At 53.9% G+C, this 21,637-nt stretch overlaps 1 protein-coding gene across 4 annotated transcripts in view; it reads right to left on the bottom strand.

Moving 5' to 3' along the window:
* Ccdc13 (coiled-coil domain containing 13) overlaps window positions 1-21,637 on the bottom strand; it is a 38,949-nt gene that overhangs the window by 11,254 nt on the left and 6,058 nt on the right. For 3 of the 4 annotated variants that reach the window (XM_041676772.1, XM_041676774.1, XM_041676776.1), the window contains 7 exons: window positions 19,665-19,807; window positions 17,971-18,060; window positions 11,463-11,579; window positions 10,373-10,477; window positions 7,682-7,846; window positions 4,352-4,528; window positions 3,417-3,623 (listed from right to left, as the gene is read on the bottom strand). In XM_041676772.1, coding sequence (XP_041532706.1) covers window positions 3,417-3,623; window positions 4,352-4,528; window positions 7,682-7,846; window positions 10,373-10,477; window positions 11,463-11,579; window positions 17,971-18,060; window positions 19,665-19,807 — 1,004 coding nt within the window. The remainder of the gene's footprint in view (window positions 1-3,416; window positions 3,624-4,351; window positions 4,529-7,681; window positions 7,847-10,372; window positions 10,478-11,462; window positions 11,580-17,970; window positions 18,061-19,664; window positions 19,808-21,637) is intronic. The other variant, XM_041676773.1, reaches the window with a different exon arrangement.

The raw sequence follows: 21,637 nt of genomic DNA, 5'->3' as shown, positions 1-21,637 counted from the left end.
CATAGGTCTGAAGGGACCCACCTTCACCCACACGGTAGGTCTGAAGGGACCCACCTCCACCCACACGGTAGGTCTGAAGGGACCCACCTCCACCCACACATAGGTCTGAAGGGACCCACCTCCACCCACACATAGGTCTGAAGGGACCCACCTTCACCCACACATAGGTCTGAAGGGACCCACCTCCACCCACACGTAGGTCTGAAGGGACCCACCTCCACCCACACGGTAGGTCTGAAGGGACCCACCTCCACCCACACATAGGTCTGAAGGGACCCACCTCCATCCACACGGTGGTCTGAAGGGACCCACCTCCACCCACACGTAGGTCTGAAGGGACCCACCTCCATCCACACGGTGGTCTGAAGGGACCCACCTCCACCCACACGGTAGGTCTGAAGGGACCCACCTCCACCCACACGTAGGTCTGAAGGGACCCACCTCCACCCACACGTAGGTCTGAAGGGACCCACCTCCACCCACACGTAGGTCTGAAGGGACCCACCTCCACCCACACGTAGGTCTGAAGGGACCCACCTCCACCCACACGTAGGTCTGAAGGGACCCACCTCCACCCACACGTAGGTCTGAAGGGACCCACCTCCACCCACATGGTAGGTCTGAAGGGACCCACCTCCATTCGCTTGAGGAGATCTGGGGAGCTAAGAGAGGCTCCAGACCCAGCAGAGAGAGACCCGGGCTTCCTGGAGGGGCTCATGGGCTCTTGCATCCTAAGGAGCAGGTGGCCAGGACAAGGCAATGAGAGAGGAAGGAGAAATATATGTGCAGAGACATTTGAGGGACTGAGGAGATTGCAGAAGGGGGAGGGGTGATGGGAAGACACGGGAGGGGAAGTGGCCAGAGTTGGGACATGTGCTCAGGATCTGGATGGAATGTGGACTAAGCAGGAATGGGGCACGGGGTGGTGGTGGTGTAACGGAAACCAAGGATGTATGAAAAGCAATATGGAAAAATACTATTTTATAAGCCAATTAAAATATACCACAATTTTAAAAAAGGGTAAGAGAGGCGCCCTGCATGGTGGACTCTGCTGCTTCTAGGAGCCACGGGCTGTTGGAAGAAGACTGCCCTGCTGGGCAGGTGACACCTCCCTCCATGTTGTTAATCAGGAAGACCTCACAGGTTCCCAAAACAACACAGGCCTTTCAACACTGCTCTTAGCTGTCCAGCACAACTAGACAGTAAGATCCTACTGCTGAAGACACGATTTACTCTGGTTGTAGGACACAGAGAAATCAAGCCCGGGGAACGCTGGGAGTGTCAACTCTGCTGGAAGCTGCCGTGGGGCCAGAAGGTGACAAGGAGGTTGTTGGGGGTGGAAGAGTCACCAAAGGTCACTGTGATACTAGCCTGCCAGGCAAGATGTGCCCACTGGCCTATAGTGGCGTGACTTGGGGGGCAACCAATCCATTTTTGATTGGATTTGAAGCCTGCGCCCCAGGCTGGAATTCAGCCTGATAGTGTAAACATGGGGAGAGCCCATGGCTGGGGAGGTCACAGACTGTAGGGACAGATCTTCTTCTGCTATTTTGCTAAATGGACATGGTACCAAACTGCCCTCCACACGGGTTATCCCGCAGTTTAGTGTGGGTTTCGGCCTCGGTCACAGAAGCTTCTGCTTGCGATAAGTGACAGTCAGAGACTCACAACTGGTCAAAGTGCTGAGAACGAGTGACCAAGAGCTTATCCCTAAATGAGACACCCGCACCCCCCTCTCGGGGGTTCAGCGATCGTGAAGAACAGGGGCAGGAAGAGCATAATGAGGACGGGAGGGGAGCTAAGAAACAACTGCTGCTGCCCTCTTGCCAACGCTCCAGCAGGAGAAGGGAAGGGGCTCATAAGACCACACCCCTCTCGGGAACTCCTGACAGCCAATGGTTGCTGAGGACTCAACTCTCTTCAGTGTTGTAGCCATTGGTGAGTTGTCCTCCCTTAATGCTAAAGCAACCCTAATTAAATTCAGTGGTCTCATACACACACAGAAAAGAAGAAAGCGGGAGACACGTTGGGAAGAAAGAGCCAGAGTGGGAGAGGGTAATGGAGGTTATGAAAACAGCCCAAATTGTAGGGATAAGCCCAGCCCATTAGGGGGTTAAAGCCTTTCTTTTTTGTTTAAACAGAAAAAGGGGAAATGATGGAGGAGGGTCATCTTTCTATCTGTTGTTTCATTGGTTAAGTAATAAAGAAACTTCTTGGCCTCTGATAGGACAGAAAATTAGGTAGGTGGAGTAGAAAGAACAGAATGCTGGGAGAAAGAAGCTGAGTCAAGGAGTCACCATGATTCTCCCACTCCAGACAGACACAGGTTAAAATCTTCCCTGGTAAGCCACCTCATGGGCTACACAGATTATTAGAAATGGGTTAGATCAATATGTAAGAGCTATCCAATAAGAGGCTGGTACTAATGGGCCAAGCAGTGTTTAAAAGAATACAGTTTCCATGTAATTATTTCGGGTATAAGCTAGCCTTACGGGTGGCCAGGTGCCGGGACACAGCCCTGCTGCTCTTACTACAACACCAAATACCTTTCATACATGTATGATATTGTCAAAGATTTAAAAGAGTTTTAATTAAAAAAGAAGTGTGGCCATCCTACTGACTGCAGCGTGAGCATGGCTGGAACACAGCTCCCACATGGATCATGAAGGTGGGGGCCACAGCTGCAGACGGGAGAGGATAAGCTGGGAGGAGTCTGGATCCTCTTGGCCCTGGTGAAGGTGGGGGTGACAGGAAGCCAGGGGTGGCTTTGAGCTGAGCAGGGATCACACATGCTCAGGGTGGTGTGGCCCACAGACAGGGCTTGTGTTTTAGGAAGGAAACGTGAATACAGAATTAGACAGAAGGCTGCTGGACGCAAGGGGTCCACGTGGACCCAGGATGGTCCAGTGTGGCCAGTGCTGACCTGAGAGCAAAGAGGTAGAAAGTGCTATCTGGGCACTGATGGGCTGGCCTGGGTGGCACCCTGCTCACCTGTACACTAAGCTGTTAGCCAGGCACCGACGCCCCCCCCCCAGGTGGCATCCCGCTCACCTGTACACTGAGCTGCTAGCCAGGCACTGACTCCCCCCCCCCCCCCAGGTGGCATACCGCTCACCTGTACACTGAGCTGCTAGCCAGGCACTGACGCCCCCCCCCCCAGGTGGCATCCCGCTCACCTGTACACTGAGCTGCTAGCCAGGCACTGACGCTCCCCCCCAGGTGGCATCCCGCTCACCTGTACACTGAGCTGTTAGCCAGGCACCGACGCCCCCCCCCCCAGGTGGCATCCCACTCACCTGTACACTGAGCTGCTAGCCAGGTACTGACGCCCCCCCCCCCCGGTGGCATCCCGCTCACCTAGACACTGAGTTGCTAGCCGGGCACTGACAGGCTGGCCTGGGTGGCACCTGGCTCACCTGGACACTGAGTTGCCCAATCTCCAGCTCCAGCTGCCGCACTTTGGCCTCACGCTCAGCCACCATGGCCCGCAGCTGGGCCACAAGGCTGCTGCTCCGTTGGGCCTCACTGTTGACCTTCTGGTCCAGGTGGTGCTGGGATGTGCGCCTCGATTCCTCCTGCACACTCAGGCTTCCCAGAATGTCCTGAAGCTGCTTGAGCTGGTCCTGAGGGTCAGACAGAGGACAGGTAGAGGCAGCCTTGGACTACTTTGGGTAGGAAAGGACAGGACAGGGGCAGCTGGCTTCGTTACCCGGAGCCATCTGACTTTCCCTAGCGGGAGACACTAGTTATCCGACTGAGAACCAGGAGTATCCTTCCTGCAGATTCAAGGTTCAACTCTGATGCCTTCTGGCCTCGGATTTCCTCCTGGGAGACTGGGGCCAAGAAGGCCAGATGGGAAAAGTGACCCTTTAGTTACCAGAAGGCAGTTCGGTGGGGGGGGGGGGGCGTGCCCAGCTGGTAGGCACACACGTGAGTGCGAGGAAGGACGGATCCAGCAATGCTGTGTGAGGAGCCCATCAGCACCTGACCTGAGGCCTGCACCCTGGACATATCCCCAGGGAGGCTCTAAGGACAGAGGCTCCTTGCTTTGGGGCAAAGAGGAACGACACTATGACCTGGGACAGGAGACCTCAGGAGAAAACAGAGACTCAGAGCGCCTCGGGCACAGAACCGGCAGTGAGGTGCCCACAGAGGCAGACTGACCCTAGAGGTGGGTGCCCCCTATCTCACTCCATTACAGAGTGCCATCCCCTCTGGGGTCCCAAGGTCAAGAGCACCAGGGTCATGGTTATTTCCCTCAGGCACTCTGGGAGGCTGCGTCCCAGAGGCAGGACTTTACTGTAGGAAGCATCTGAGGTGTCTCTGCTCTCAACGCCCCCTGCCTGCATACCATGAGGGCATCAATCAGCTCATCGTCATGCCTGCCCTTCTCCACCAGGGTCACCATCTGGGTCTTGAGGGTCTTCACCTCACTGGACAGCACCTTGTTGCGAGAGCGCATGCCCTCAAACTTCCTTCTCAATTCTTCTAGCTCTGTCAGGAGGGTGTCCCGCTCGCTGGCCAGTTTCTGTAATTAGGGAGTGAGAGTCGAGGCTAGCCCGTGCCGTAGTTCAGGGTAGCCCAGTTCCCACTGACTGGGGAGACTTGGAAGGGGCAGCTGTGGAAGGTCACAGGAACCAGGGATAGCACCAGGGCCAACCGCAGGCAGACCCGGCTCCCCCTTTTCCTGATGGGCACGTGGCAGACAGCTCTAAGGGACAGCAGTGTGCCTCTCCTGACTTAGAAAACAACGTGAAGACTGGCAAGATGGCTCAGAAGACTGAAACCCGAGCTTCATCTCTGGGACAGGAATAGAAGGTGAGTCCTCCAATTGTCTTCTGGACTCTACATGTGCACACACATGCACATGCGTGTACACATGCTTGGACTCTACATGTGCACACACACACACATGCGCATACACATGCCTGGACTCTACATGTGCACACACACACACACACACACATACGCCTACACATGCCTGGACTCTACATGTGCACACACACACACACACACACGCGTACACATGCCTGGACTCTACATGTGCACACACACACACACGCCTGGACTCTACATGTGCACACACACATGCCTGGACTCTACATGTGCACACACATGCACATACATGCACACACGCCTGGACTCTACATGTGCACACACACGCACATACATGCACACACGCCTGGACTCTACATGTGCACACACACATGCCTGGACTCTACATGTGCACACACACACACATGCATGCACACATGCCTGGACTCTAGATGTGCGCACACACATACATGCACACATGCCTGGACTCTACATGTACACACACATACATGCACACATACCTGGACTCTACATGTGCACACACACGCACATACATGCACACACGCCTGGACTCTGCATGTGCACACACATGTACATGCGTGCACACATGCCTGGCTCTACATGTGCACACACACGCACATGCGTGCATGCACGCCTGGACTCTACATGTGCACACCCACACATGCGTGCACACATGCCTGAACTCTACATGTGCACACACACACATGCGTGCACACATGCTCTCTTGCACACACAGCACATGACTACAACTAGCCACACTGCCTACCAAACTCGTTTCTTCACCAAAATGGCTTGCGTCCACTTTACTTGTGTTGTGTTTATGGTTTCTAACAGAAACACAGTGCTGTTGGGAGCTGACTACTGTTGGGAGCAAGGGGCCGCACAGCTAACAGGGCTTCTGCGACATCCCTACAGTGTAGAGACGGGAATCCAATCTGCATTCTGCACCTGGTCCTGTCCCATATGAACTAGATGCTCACACACTTCATGCATTTATAGAGCCTCTCATGCCCTCATTCTTACATGTCCTGTGGGCCTACTGTGTGTGCTGTGGCAGGAGCTGGGTGAGGCTGTTCCTATGGAGCGACCCCCAAGCCTGGGAGAGAGACTGCTGCCTACTGGGATGTGGGGGAGGGGACAGCTGAGCAGAAATGGGAGCTGCTGAGAAGAGCTAAAGTCTTGTGTATGCTAGAGGTCACGGAGGGGCCAGGCAGAGGCAGAGGCCAGGCAGAGGTGGGCTAGGCAGAGGCAGAGGCCAGGCAGGCCACCTAAGCCCTTCAGAGTTGCTAGGGTGGGCGGGGCAGCAAATGGCTTCTTCCTGGGTCCATTATGGCTGGAACAACATCAGCCTAGCTAAAGACCATGGACAAGTAGAGCGGTAGGACATGATGGGTCTACCCAGCTCTGGACAGGCGGGGGCCACTGCTCACCTCTTGCTCCACAGGCTCTCGTGACCACCTGGACAGAGGACGACATGGGCCTAGGACCTGTCTCCTCCCATGGCCATTGTGACTCAGGCAATCCCTTCTAAACGTCTTCCCACAGACAGCGTGTACTGCAGCCAGGCGCAGGTAAAACTGCCTTCCTGATCCTGCGGGTTCTTTATGATTCTTCCCACATCTCCCTTCCCTGTCCCCGGAGTCACCCTCCACATCCCATGTGTCCAGTCTGCCGTCGTCAGTTTCCTACCTCGGTGTGAGTCCTTGGTCACATCTCGGAGGGACTGTCACTCTGCCTCTGTGTTGGCTTGAATAGGAACGAAAGCCATTCCTGTTCACAGACTCATGGGCTTGACTGCTTGGCCACAGGGAGTGGCACTATTAGGAGGCATGGCCTTGTTGGAGGAGGCCTGTCACTGGGAAGTGGGTTGTGAGTCTCAGAAGCTAAGCCTAGCCATTGTATCACAGTGACTTCTGATGTCAATGGATCAGCCGTAGAACTCCCTTCTCCTCCAGCACGTCTGCCATGCTTCCCACCATGATGATGATGGGCTAAACCTCTGAACTGTAAGCCAGCCCCAACTAAACGTCTTTCTTTATAAGAGTTGCCAAGGTTATGGTGCCTCTTCACAGCCATAGAAACCCCAAAGAGGACAGGCTCTCATCCCTCCTATCACCTCCCTCCCCCTAAACCATGTCACTCGTCTGAAGCTCAGGGGACCACGTCTCTTCACAAATCAAAGTGCCTTGGTGATGATGCCGGCATACGAGGTTCATCAGGACCCAGTGTGCCCAGCCCTACAGATGGCTGATATGCAGCTGACGAGGCTATGATAAAGTTCCCGGCATCCCGGCACAGGCAGATGGGGTTTCCCGTGGGACTGTTGGAAGCCTCTGTCCGGTGCTGCGGGCCGAGCGAGGGCCACTCGAGTCAGCGATGACAGAGCCTGGAGCACTGGCCGCCCACTCTGTTCAGAGCTTGGTGGGCTTCCTTCAGGCCCCGCCCCCATTCTATTCCTGGGAAAGTGATCCAGTGTGAGGCTGTCTGGATTGGAATCACCATCACCGAGAAGACACACTCTGGGCATGCCTGTGAGGGTGTTTGCAGAGGAGAAGAGACCCACCCTGAATGTGGGTAGTGCATCCCATTGGCGGAGACCCAGAGGAAGCCAGGCACACTGCAGCACACTCATCCCCCTGCCTCCCACTCCTGCCACCACCCTTCCCTGCTGACAGAGCTGAAACCAACCCTTCTGTCCTCACAGTACTTTTTCAGACATTCATCACCACAGGGACAGCGACCAGGACACCCTGCATCTCCTCACACTGCCACAGGCCCAGGGTGAGGGATGGGTGCTGTGGGCCTCCCACCCATGTGCTGATGCCTATGGCTGGGCCCGCCTCACCTCCCAGCTTTCCTGCTTGTCCCTCTCTAGGCTGCGGATCCTCAGCAGGTTTTTCTCTTGTGCTGTCAGCTTCCGTGGGTCTGAACCGACAGGCAGCGGCTCCGGGCCCAACGAGCCTGTCGTCTTGTTCTGACGCTGCCCCAGTTGCTTCTCAAGCTCTCGGACCTGAGGATGGCAAAGCTGGCTGTCCCACAGTGCACAGCCAGGGGGCTGCCACTTGGGTGCCTTGGAGGAGTCTGCCGGACTAAAAGTGGAGCCGCCCTTCCAGGGTGTAGCACAGGATGGGCCCAGGCTAGGAAGATCTTCTGCAAATGGGGGAGCTGTCCAAGGAGTTCAGTGAGAAAGGTCCCTTCCTTGTGGCTGTCCCAGGCTCCTGGACCCTCTGAATCTCAGTCCCGTTAGGAATATGGGTCTGCCTGAGGGTACGTTCTGCATGGTGCTGCAATGAGGGGGCTCAGCACCCCAACCCACCTGAGCCCAGCAAGCCCCTTAAGTTCTTGCTGGAAAGACAAGTCTTGGAGTTCACTTCAGACCAAGATGCAGGGCTCTGGGGGCAGGAAGGGCCTGGAAGCCATATTTTAACAAAAGCCATGGGTGATTTTCTTTCTTAAATCAAACATTCATTTTTATTATACATTTCAACACTTACAGTAACTGTACAAAACAGTGGTTTTTCTGCAACCGTCCCTTACATTTGTGACCTGTTTGAATGGCACTTGGCTCCCCTCCCTCCCTGGTTCCCTTCTCTTCACTGCCCATCTTTTAGGTCATTTAAAAAAATCCTCTAGGAGAGAAAACACGAAACATTGTTTCTGAGTGTGGCTTGTTACACTTAACACAACCATCTCCAGTCCTATCCATTTCCGGCAAATATCATGCTGCTGCTTTTTATTCATGGCTAAGACGCCACGGTTTATGCACGCCACATCTCTCTCCACGGTCCAAGTCTGTGCTTTACCTACGGATGGGCACCCAGACTGCGACCACTCAGTAAGCAGGTGTCTGTGTGCTGAGCAGACTCCTCGAGTACTTATCCAGAGTGGTACCCAGAGTTGCATCACACCGTAGCTCTAGCGTCAGCTTTCTGAAGTCCCTCTATAGGGACCCCCACGGTGGCCACAAGAACCATGTGCAGGATCCCATGGTACACAACGCTCCTTGTTCCCACGCCCTCACCAGCGTGGTGATTTTCTCCATGACGTGCTCCTAACTAGAAGACATGGAGTCTTAATTCAGTTTTGATTTGTATTTCCCTAAAGCTAAGGATGTCAACTATTTAAAACACGTGAGGGCTGGTGAGATGGCTCGCCATGCCAGTGCCCACACGAAGGGCAGGGCAGGCATGGAGGTGGAGCCCTGCCTGTAATCCCACCACCTGAGACACAGAGACAGGGGAGCCCTGGGACAAGCTGGCTAGCTAGACTAGCTGAGTCCTTGAGCTCTGTGTGTAGAAAGAGATGCTCCTTCAACATGGTGGAGGGAACACCTCATGTCGTCTCTGCCTCTGTGCACGTGTGCACACACACAAACACACACACTTGCTAACCATTCGCATTCCTTCTTCTCAGAAGTGTATGTGGAAATCGTTCTACATTTAAAAATGAGTTACTTGTTCCTTGGTTATGAGTTCTTTATGTATTTTCTGAGTGTTTACACTGAGATCTCTGATACATTTTGAGCTGATATTTTACAGGGTGAGAGGCGGGGATCTAGTTTAACTTCTAAGTAGATGGTCAGCTTTCCCAGCCCCGTGCCAGAGGCAGGCTCCTCTCCAGTGTGTCTCTTAGACCACGAATCAGATGCAGTCAGCTCAAGGCGGCGTGGCAGTAGATAGGACACTAAAAACATAGCTCAGTGACAGTGGTGGGGGATCCGTTGAGCTGGCATGTGTTGGGCACTTAAAGGTAAGGAGACTTGAGCTCACGCCTCTAGGATCCCAAAGTTTTGGGGTACCCTCATGCTGGCTTCAAGGGTTTCACAAAAGATCCTACGGGAAAAGCCACCCAGCAGGGTGGGGGCCTGGCGCCTGGGAATGTAGGTGGTATGCTTGAGGAACTGAGGGAACCCCACGTCTTCCACAAGCTTCTCAGTCTAAAGGCAAAATGAGGGTGGTGGGGCAGCAAGCCTTGGCTAACCACTGCCCAGTGACACCGCCAGGATGGCGCTGTGCTGAGAACCTCTGCCCCACGCATGCTGACATGGCCATTTCTGCCAGAGCCCAAGGGACGGGGGAACAGGTGCCAGATGTGGGAACTGAGGCAGAGACAGGAACTTGAGTGCCGACCCACAGGTGCTAAGGAGAGGGCTGGCTCTGGAGCTGCCTTTGCTCACTTCCTCTGGTATGTGGCAAAACACTCAGAAAACAAGAAGGGAGACCAGGCTGTTTTATTGGTTACCAAAACCTTTTAAAGGGGATTTGCGAGTCTCTGGGACAAGACTGGAAAAAGCCTACCATTAGAGCAGTCACGCGAATTTACATGAACTTGGGGAAAACAATCCCATAGAGAAGCTAGTCACACGCGAGGCCAGGCACGTGAAAAGCATTACATATGTGCATGCGCACGCAATAACAAATGAACACCAGGTGGAGGAGGATGGAAACCCGCAATCTGCAAGGACGTGCTGTGGGCCAGGGCGGTGTTTTGGGGGGCGCTCGGGCCTTTTGTTCAGGGCTGGGAGACTCTCACTCACCTTACTCTGTAAAACTAGGATTTGTTGAGCCCTCCCCCTCCAGGTCCCTGGTGAGGCCAGGAGTTGCTGGATGTTTACGTCTTCGCCAACTTCATTGGCCAGAACCTGAAATAAAGCAAGGGGCTCAGAGCTCACCGTGACAGGAGTGAGCCCCCCCCCCCAGTCCTTCCTGCCGCTCACTGCACGGGACTCGGAGCTGGGGTGGGGTTCCCGATGGCGGCTCCCTTGGTATGGCCTTCCTCGCACCTCAGAGCTGGGCTGTCACAGGTCAGTTTGGCTCTGTGACCTCCAGCACTGTCCTGCCCCACAGAGCCCACACGCCTGTTATCACAGAACTCCTGTTGGCTCAGGAACTGCTGCGGGGCCTGGCCCTTTGTGACAGTCACTGCCAAGAGTCTCTTGGAGGCACAGAAGAATCGAACGAGGCTGCTCTGTCTCGGGAAGATCTGACCAGTGGCCATCAAAGTTGTATGAGGTCAGGCCTGTCTCAAGGCTTTGGGGTAGAACTAATACCCTCCGTATGTCACCAAGCTGACCCCCGTCCAGCCGGCCGAGTCTCCGGCCCTTGTTTCCACAACAGAACACTGTTTTGGAACTCTTGGCCAGGCTAAGTGGTTCCAGCAAGGAGGATACATGCCAGAGAATTTACCATGTCAATATCAACAGTCAGCTGGCCCTTGGGCCTATACACTACACCTGAGCAATTTCCTCTGAAAGGAGCTCTCAGGGCACAAATTCTCTGTTCATTGTCTACACTGCAGGTGGCCAGGCAGCACGCTGAGTGGAAATCTAGGGTCTACCAGGGCACAGGACAGCGGGGGGGGGGGGGGGGGGGGGGGGCGTGCAGGGAAGGCTCCAAGGCCACTCCCCGTGGGCAGATCTAATCTCAGTCCATAGGCAGATCCCAGGGCAGTGGGCAGCCCCCAGGTAGCCAGTCATCCTGCCCCCAGGCAGAGCTGACCTAGCAGAGGCAGGAGAAAGGCCACCTGCTTTGGAAGAGAAGCCAGAGGGCAGGACTTTTTGGAAGTCAGGATTTTCCTAGGACCAACCCTGGCCACGTAAGAATTCCCACGCCCTGACTCTGAGAGACCTTCTGGGCCACGCGGAGCTCCTGCTTCGCGGACTGGATCTGGTTGCGCAGGTCGCTCATCTTCAGGTTGGTGGCTGCAAGCCTTTCCTGCAGAGCTTTCACCTCTGGGGACTCCAGCTGGTCCGGAAGAACAGAGAGGAAGTAGTCACTATGGCCTATGTAGTAATAACAGTCAGGGCTACTGTCTGTCAAGGGCTGGAGTCTTCAGAAATCCCCAGAGCCTTGAGATGCAATGCTGAGGTGGGTGGGAGGTAAAGCGTAAGAAGCCTGAGCTACCTGGCTATGTAGGGTGGAGAGGGACAGTCCAGCTTCAGGGCTGATCTGTGTGCTCTGTGTACTGCACACACACACGCGTGGCCAAAGCTGGAGCATCTAGGGGAGGCAGCAGGTTCCACATCTCCCAGATACTCTGCTGTGCCCTGAGACAGGCTTATTCTAAGAGCATCCTCCGTTCATCTGCAGAAAGCCACACCAGCTCACCAGGCACATTAACTCTCTAGCTCAGGGCCTCTTCTGCGGCTGGAGTTGCCAGCACAGGCCATGAATCCGCCAGCAGAGTGGGGTGCTCTGTGTTTGCTTTAATGGAATGTGGCTTGAAACAACAGCCCTGGAAGACACATGCTGGAACTCAGGGACATCTGCTTTTCATCTTTTCTCTTAAAAAACTATTGTCTGAATTGGGCGTAGTCGCACACGCCTTTGATCCCAGCACTTGGGAGACACAGTCAGATGGATTTCTGTGAGTTCAAGGCCAGCCTGATCTACACAGCAAGTTCTAGGACAGCCAGGGCTACACAGTGAGATCCTGTCTCTATGATGATAATGATGCTTGAGGCACAAGTTGGGAATACATGATCAATATACTGTCAGGACTGGAGAGATGGCTCAGAAGTTAAGATTACCGGCTGCTCTTCCAAAGGACCCAGGTTCAATTCCCAGCACCCACATGGCAATTCACAACTGTCTGTAACTCCACTTCCAGGGATCCTAAGCTCTCACACAGATACACATGCAGGAAAAACACCAATACACATAAAATAAATAAATAAAATGTAAAAATACATATATGCCTGTTTCTGTCTCAGTGGATTTTCTTGCGACCTCTATGATCAAGTTAACCCCCTTTCGGTGGATGAAAATCAAATCCGGGGGTGGGGGGCAAAGCTGCCCTGGCAGGCATGGGGTCAGGGACAGCACAGAGGGATTAGAACCCTGGTCCTCTGCTGTCCTGGCAGGCACAGGGTCGGGACAGCACAGAGGGATTAGAACCCTGGTCCTCTGCTGTCCTGGCAGGCACAGGGTCGGGACAGCACAGTGGGATTAGAACCCCGGTCCTTCTGCTGTCCTGGCAGGCACAGGGTCGGGACAGCACAGAGGGATTAGAAGCCTGGTCCACTGCTGTCCTGGCCAAGTCTCCCAATCAGAGCTTCGGCTGCCAATGCTGCTACAGACTGTCGTGGCAACAGTGAGGTTGGTTAGCATGCTAAGTACTCATCAGGCCATGCTGAGACCTATGTTCCTGCCCCAGTGGACCAAGGGCCTGGTTTCAGGGATGCAGGGTGGCGTCAAAGGGTGACTGCTTTCTTTAGCAAACACCAAGAGAAACACGCGTAAATGTTAGCATGAAGGAAAGGCCCAGCAGATCAAGTCTGCAGACCTCCGTGGAACTTGGGGCCACCTACAGCAAAGCAGTGGCCACAGAAATCGGGGCTGGCCGTGGGATTCAGGAGTGGCCACAGAAATCGGGCCTGGCGGTGGGATCCAGTAGTCCCTGACTGCATCAACGCCGCTGCCAGGATCAAAGCATAAAATCAACGAGGACGATATTTACAGAGTAGAGAATTCCACAAAATGCAAACAGATCCTTGAAAAAATGCACACTTGCTGCCCTTGTGGCCGCCTGCCACTCACGTTTTCTTCTCTCTGTTAGTTGTGTTTAAATATCCAGCCTGGCTGAGCGGCAGCAAGCATCCTCTCCTGCTGCTCCGGGCTTCGTGCCATGAGCCGTAGGGTCTTGGCAATCCCGCTTCGGGTACTGCAGGAGGGCATGAGCACGCGGTAGCTCTGGGATCTGACAGCATCTGGAAAGCTAGCTGTTCAGAGTGTGAGATGCTGAGCACATCTGGATCTAGAGCCAGGCTGTGAAGCCCACTGCCCCAGCTCCTCACCACAGAGGTGGTCAACACTAGCCTCAGGAGTGTGGGAGGCCCGCGGGAGGTGAGCCAAGGCCCCTTGGATTGGGTGAGCAGCCGACATCCTAGAGAGGCCAGGGAATGGGGCCCACTATCCCTTCCAGCTACCACAGGCTTTGCTCTGGCCCCTTCTGAAGGAACAGCCACGGTGCTCTGGGAACAGGCATTGCTGACTGCTCACAGCCCAACCTTCTGAACTTCTTACAGAGAGGAAGGCCTTCAGCTGCACTCCAGAGGAGACTGGGGCCGGAACATGCAGTGAGAAGCAGGCTTTGGGTGCAATGATCAGACAAGGTTTTGTTCTGTCTTTGAGCAGACGACAGGGAAAGGACCTGACCTGGACAAGATGAGATCTGTAATCCGGCACACTCTTCTGTCAGAGACTCAGGCTCCTTAGGATGGTTACAGAATCCTTCTGAGACCTCTACCCCAGAGGGCACTTGAGAGCCCTCCCTGGGTGCCTTATAACCTGTTTGTTTGATTTTGGGTTTTTTTTTTTTTTTTGAGACAGGTTTTCTCTGTGCAACAGTCCTAACTGTCCTGGAATTCACTGTGTAGACCAGGCTGGCCTCAAACTCAGAGATCGGCCTGCCTCTGCCTCTCAGGCTCAGGGATTAAAGACGTGCATCACCATTGCCTAGCTCCTCCCTAACCAGTTTTATGTTGGTTCATTGTCCTTTTCCTGTTTGTGGGCTTTGGGGTCCAACCAAATGCTATCCAACTGACACCCTGGTGAGCCAGCTATGCAGAATGTTCTGGTTCCCATCCTTTATGCTGGAAGGCACTGCTCCCCCTGGAAGGCCTTCACCACCCACTTCACCAGAGCATGGTCAAGGGCACCTTTTCGACTTGCTAGCTTGCAGATGGAGGATAAGCTCCTGCTGCCAGCTCAGGCCTGACCTGTTTCTCAGTTCCATCACACTCCCTTTACATGGCCGTTACTTTTCCTCTTAGCCCCAGGTGGACAGAATTCAGGGCTTGATCCCTGTGTGACAAGGCAGATAATCCTGTCAGGCTAACAAGGGTCCTGACGATATTACACAGGGTAGCTCAAGTCAGGGGACCTCAAGGGACTGGGTAAGCCAAGGGCAGGTTGGAAGTGTTCTTTGGCAGGACGGCACATTGCCTACCAACCCCACATCAGACAAAGGTCTGATCTCCAAAATATATAAAGAACTCAAGAAACTAAACATTAAAATTCTAAATAACCCATTTAAAAAATGGGGTACTGAGAATTATCAACAGAAGAATTCCAAATGGCCAAAAGATAATTAAGAACATGTTCAGCTTCCTTAGCTATCAGGGAAATGCAAATCAAAACAACTCTGAGATACCATCCTACACCTGTCAGAACGGCTAAAATCAAAAACACCAATGATAGCTTATGCTGGAGAGGTTGTGGAGCAAGGGGAACACTCATCCATTGCTGGTGGGAATGCAAACTTGTGCAACCACTTTGGAAATCAGTGTGGCGGTTTCTCAGAAAATTGGGGGTCAACCTACCTCAGGATCCAGCAGTACCACTCTTGGGAATACACCCAAAAAATGCCCAATCATACTACAAAAGCATTTGTTCAACTATGTTCACAGCAGCATTATTTGTAATAGCCAGAACCTGGAGACAACCTTCCATCCCTCAATGGAAGAATGGATGAAGAAAGCGTGGCACATCTACACATTAGAGTTCTACTCAGCGGTAAAAAACAAGGACTTCTTGAAGTTTGCATGCAAATGGATGGAAATAGAAAACATCATCCTGAGTGAGGTAACCCAGACCCCCCCCCAAAAAAAAGAATATGATGGGGCTGGAGAGATGGCTCAGAGGTTAAGAGCATTGGCTTCACTTCCAAAGGTCCTGAGTTCAATTCCCAGCAACCACATGGTGGTCACAACCATCTGTAATGAAATATTCTGCCCTCTTCTGGCCTGCAGGGACATATGCAGGCAGACCACTGTATACTTAATAAATAAATAAATAAAATAAATCTTTTTTTTAAAAAAGAATATGGTATGTACTCACTCGTAAGTGGATTCTAGTCATAAACAAATGACATTGGGCCTATAGTTCATGATCCTAGAGAAGCTAAGTAATAAGGTGAACCCAAAGAAAAACATATATAGATCCTCCTGGAAATTGGAAGCAGACAAGATCACCATGCAAAAGTTGGGAGCATGGAGGGGTAGAGGGAAGGGGAGAAGGGTAGAGAGAGGGGAGAAGGGAAAGGGTGGGGAGAGCTTGGGGGAGTGGGATGGTTGTGATGGAGGAAGGATGGATATGGGAGCAGGGAAGGAGATATCTTAATTGAGGAAGCCATTTTGGAGTTGGCAAGAGGCTTGGCTCTGGAAGGGTTCCCAGGAGTCCACAGGGATGACCCCAGCTAGGACCCAGGGCAGTGGAGGAGAGGGTGCCTGAACTGGCCTTGTCCCACAGTCAGACCATAGAACCTTCGTCCAGCGACGGAAGGAGACAGAGACCCACATCGGAGTTCCCAAGGTCCAGCTGAAGAGCGGAAGAGGAAGAGTATGAGCAAGGAAGTCAGGACCACGAGGGGTTGGTCCACCCACTGAGACAGTGTGCCTGAGCTAATGGGAGCTCACCAAATCCAGCTGGACTGGGACTGAAGGAGCATGGGATCAAATTGGACCCTCTGAATGTGGCTGACAATTGGGGCAGACAGAGAAGCCAATGATAATGGCACTGGGATTTGTCTCCACTGCATGCACTGGCCTTTTGGGATCCTATTCTCTTTGGATGCATACCTTCCTAAGCCTGGATGGAGCAGGGAGGCCTTGGACTTCCCACAGGGCAGGGTGCCTTGCTCTCTCTTAGGACTGGAGGGAGCGTGGGGAGGAGGGTGTGTGGGAGGGGGGAGTGGGGATGGAAGTGGGAGGGGGAGGAAGTGGGAATTTTTATTGGTATTATTTATAAAGTAATATTAAAAAAGGACATTATCCACTTCCACCAAGAGCACACTAGCTGCCTCCCCATCAACGACATTGGTTCACACACTTATCCCTACACCCCGAGGGGCCCATTGCTGCACACCCAGGACTGAATTTCTCTCAAGATTAGGAAGCTGTGGTCTGATCCCGAGGCATGGGCAAGAGGGGACAAGAGACAGGAGAAGGAGCACTGAGCTGGGAGTCCTGGGGTTTGGTCCCCTCTGTAGCAGCTGTTCTGGCTTCCTGAGAATTTACTGGTGTGGCTGCTGGGACATTCTGGGGACTCTGATGCACTTCGGTCTGAGCTGTGCTCTACATCCCTTGAAAACCACATAGGGCCCGCTCACCTTCTCTTGGAACTACATCTACATGGCCTGCTTTGTTTGTTTGAGACAGGGTTTCTCTGCATAACCCTGGCTGTCCTGGAACTCACAGAGATCGACCTGTCTCTGCTTTCCCAGTGCTGGGATTAAAGGCGTGCGCCACCACCTGGCACATGAATGGCCTACGTTTTTGTGGCCTATTCATTAGCTAAAAAAAAAAAAAAGGGGGTCTGGGGGATGAATCTGCAAATCTGCAGTGCTGCCCAGGGGCCCCCAACACTGCAGTGCCTGGCACAGGAGGTGGGGGAGACGGCTCGTTTGGTAAGCTGCAACTGTGAGGACCTGAGCTCGGTCCCTAGAGCCCATGTAAAAAGCTGGCACGATGGTGAAAGCTGGTGGTCCCAATGCCAGGGAGGCAGAGACAGGAGAATCCAGTCTAATCCAGCTGGGCACTTCAACCAGCCAGCGGGCGCTAATTGGTGAGAAACTGTCTCCAAGGAGTGACTGACGTTCCTGGGGATGACCCAAGGTGGTCCTCTGGGCTCCATGTGTATAAAGCACACATGCGCACCCCACACATTCCCCCCCACACACAAATACATGTACATGTCTACAAACTGGAGGGGAAAGGAACAGAACTCTGAGCAGCTGGGAGGATACCTGCTGCCTGGATTAGGCTTTGTGGGTGTCTCCCCATGAGGGGGCTACAGATGCCTAGAAGCAGGCAGCTAGGTAGACCAACCTCCCCCTCCCCACCCCCATCTTATGTCCCCAGGTCTTGGAGGCCCCAGCTCTACCAGCTCCCCCAGCTCCCACGGAAACCGGCTCAGCCGAGCCTTCCTTCCCCTCTGCCAAGCATCCTGGCCACAGGGCTTAGAGAGGGCCTGGGTTTTGGTTCCCTTGGGGCCACTCTGAGGTGGCCACAGCAGTAGAAAAGAGTCCTTGGCTGAGCAGTGGGTGGGGGACCATGGCAGGTACCTGAGAACGCACGGGGAGGGGAGGCCCAGGTGATGGCTACCTCACAGACTCAGCACAGAGAAGAACTCCTACCAAGGCTCTGTCTCCCGCCTGGGTCCTCAGTGGCTTGGCTCCTGGGTCAGTGGTCCCCTTGGCCGGCGGCCTGGCTGGTGCCATCTGCAGCTGAAAAAGCAAACCTGGCTCTAATACTTGGTTCTGCTCGCAGCTGCACAGCCAGCTGAAGTACCTGCTGTGGCTGGGTGTGTGGCCCCTGCCCTGGCATCTGAGCCCCCGGGTCACTTGTGACCACTGATGGAAAGGATGCCCTTTGCAAGCTACTTGTGGCAGGAGATGTTTGGCTGGTGGTCAGCCCTGCTCCCTAGCTGCCCCGGCAGAGCACCCTGAGAATCTACTAAGACCTTCGTAAATAAGCACGGCACAGTTCTGTGGTGGTGTGAATGAATATGGCCCCATAGACTAGTAGGGAGCAGCACTGTTGGGAGGTGTGGCCTTGAGTGTCACTGCCGGCTGGGCTGTGTTGTTTTCTCTTCTTGCTGCGTGTGGATTGGGTTGTAGAGCTCTCAGTTGCCCTCCAGCACACGTCTGCCTGCATGCTGCCTCGCTTCCTGTCATGACCATGACAACGGACCAAACTATAAGCCAGCCCCAATTAAATGCTTTCCTTTATAAAAGTTGCCATGGTCAAGGTGTCTCTTCACAGCAATAAAACCCCAAGACATCCTCTCAGCCGTGGAGACAGAGAATAAAGAGGATGTAGACTTTGGGCTACAGGAAAGATAAGGGATGTGACGGAGCCTGCTGCAGGTAGCCAGGCAGCTGACCCTTCAGTGGTGGCCACTGATTTGGGGCACGGCCCCCTCTCATGCCCCTGGGAGCATCCTGTTCAGCGCTAGGCCATGCTGGTCTCCTGTGCTTTCTCCCGACCCTGCACTACAAACCTCTGGGCCCTTTAAAGGGACACTGTGCCCACAATTTCTGGCCTGCTGGGTGCGCCCCTTCCAGCCACTCCTGCCGCTGCTGCCTGCCAGGTGTTGCTCTCCTGCCTTCGCCCACGTGGCTCCATCTCCCAGAACCGAAGACTCCATGCCTTCTCTAGTCCTCCAGTGTGTGGCCCAGAACCTGAGCCAAAACTCCAGAAATGCATCCCAGAATGAAGAAACTCTTGCTCAGTGCCAGTGTGAGGACCAGGTAGGCCATGCTGGGCCTCGGGACTAGACTTCAGACTCAGGAAAGACTCCCGGCTCCCTCCAGTCCGAGGAACCCGTTACTCCTAAGGAACCAGAACCACGGGCTGTGCCCCTGCTGGAGAAGCGGGGGTCTGTGGTTAGCTGGGGGGGGGGGGGGGGACAGCAAAAGGGGAGATATCAAACATGGCAGGGTCACTAGTCCTGGCTGTGGCTTCAGATGAGCAGGGGTTTCTGGGAACTGATTACACACATGTTTATCCAGTGCCGCCTACACACCAGGTTTTGTTCTAAGCGGCCACATCGTTCATCTCTCAGCAAACCCAGCAGCAGGATTGCCACCGTGGCCTCCTGGTGGGTGGGGGATGGAGACACGGAGTTTGGGCCATGCTCTGTTTCCATTTCCCTTAGCCACACCATGCCAGGTTCCTCTCAACAGCCAGAGTGACCCCTGGCTGTCTGTCATATGCCCTCTCTCTGGATGTGGCAGAAACTGGGGAACTCACTGCAAAAACTATGCCCTGGGACCTCCAAGTGTGGCCCTCTGAGTCCCCTCCGAGGAAGAGCAGCCTGGGCCCTTACTTCGTGTTCCAGCTCCTGGATGCGGTTAGTCAGCTGTTTCACCCTGGCCTTCGCACTCTCTGACTCTGCCATCAGCCCCCGGTTCTTTTTGGACAGTTCAACGATTTTGGTGGCAACGAGATCCCCAGCCATCCCGGTTGCCCCTACAATTAAAGAAATGGCAAGGCCCATTAAAAATACAACCTGCACCTCAAATCTGCATGGCTGCTGTTCAGGGGATCAGGCAGGGTCTCTAAGAAGTCATGGCTTCCAGAAGGTAAAGAAACCCCATTTCAGCTGAGCTTGGGGATAAGATGCAGTGTGAGCACCCTTGTTGCTCATGGAACACAGTCCTCAAAAGAATCAATGTGTGGGGGAGGGTTCTGGAGGGAAACAACTGTCAATGTGTGGGGGAGGGTTCTGGAGAGAGACAACCGGCAGCTACCCAGAGAAGAACAGGAATTATCCACGGATGGGCTTCCTGGGGGCTCATTTCCTCCTGGACTTAAAATCCACTATCAGCCCCCAGAAGACTGTCCAAGGAAGCAGGAGGAGCAGGGAGAGACCCAGCGAGAATGGCAAATCCTTTTCCTGCCTTCCCGGTGCTTCTTCCGGCACAGTCTCGCTCCTGAAACTGCAACCCTGGGCGAGTGAAGACAGTCTAAAATATGTGCAGCAGCTGCAAAGTAAAAGCCACAGCCCTGACTGTGAGTGCTTCCATACAGGGGGCAGAACACACAGAAAAGCTGCATGGCAGCTCATGTCTGCAATCCCTGCACTTGGGAGGTGGAGACAAAAGGACCAAGAGATCAGGCCTGCGTTAGCTACACAGAGAAACAGAGTATAGCCTGTGTTACATGAGACCTTGTCTGGAAAAAAAAAATCCCACAAATCTGTAATACGCAAGCAGGACGCAAAGGGACCGAGATGGCACTAAAGTTCCTACAGCCCTCAGCAAGAGGAGAAAGGAATTCTAACTGGAGTGTATGCTGTGCCTGGTGTAATTCTAAATTAAACGAGAGATGGAGCTATGTCTGGTGGGTCACTAGTAATCCAAGCACTTAGGAGCTGAAAAAGGACCCCAAGTTCCAGGACAACCTGAGCTACACAGAGGTGTGAAGGGAAGAAGAGGGAAGAGAAGATGGGGGGCGGGGGGACAAAGGAAAAAAGGGAGGGAGGAAAGGGAGAAAAAAAAAACCAGACAAACAAGGACCAGCCAGACTTTTCTCCCCAAAGTACAGAGCGGAGCTGAGCCGTCTCAGGAGGAGGCAGAGACAGAGCCCTGTGGCAGAGATGGATCTCCTGCTCTGCCTGGAGCTTACAGGCTTAACCAAGCCTCCCTCCACCCCAGCCCCTGGGCAGCCGGAAGTAAAGTTGAGTGTCTATCCTCACAAACCAGAGCCGTGACTCCTGTGCTTTCTGTTCTGAACAGGAAAAGCCAAAGAATGGAGGGAATAAGTACATCTGGCTGCCCATGGCCGTCAGGGTGCGGAGGCCTTTCTGGTGGGACCTTTGCCAGATCTGCTGGGGGAGACAGGGTGGGACTCTGGAAAGAGCAGGGTCAGCCCTGCTGTCCCCATGGTGGACAGCGCAGGGCACTGGCTTTCTGTTTACACCCATCTGTGACGTGTGCTGTGGTTCACAGGGGCACTGAGTCATCAGGCTCAGAGTCCTCGCCAACTCCCTCGGCTAAGGTCAGAGGCAAGCACGGCAGAGCCTGTGCCTAGCTCACAACCACAGGCTCAAGGTCACCCCGAGACCTGCAGAATAAGAGTCTCTCACACCTCTGCCACCAAGATCTCCATCAGCAGAATCAGAGTGTAGCCCAGACCTACAGGGCCAGGGTCAGCATAGCAGCTGCTGGAGATGGCATGTACCTGTTGAGGGTGTTTGGGTCCCAGAAACTTCTATAGCATAAACAGTTGCTGGTAGCATCCAAGCCAAGCTCAAAAAACAAAGAGACCCTTCCAGCGACTCCATAGAGCACTGTGACC

This window comes from Microtus oregoni, unplaced genomic scaffold (genome assembly GCF_018167655.1).
Source record: "Microtus oregoni isolate MIOR12 unplaced genomic scaffold, Mior012 000028F_ref0000031, whole genome shotgun sequence".
In the NCBI taxonomy this organism is placed as follows: Eukaryota; Metazoa; Chordata; class Mammalia; order Rodentia; family Cricetidae; genus Microtus; species Microtus oregoni.
This window is presented reverse-complemented; position numbering and strand designations above follow the sequence as displayed.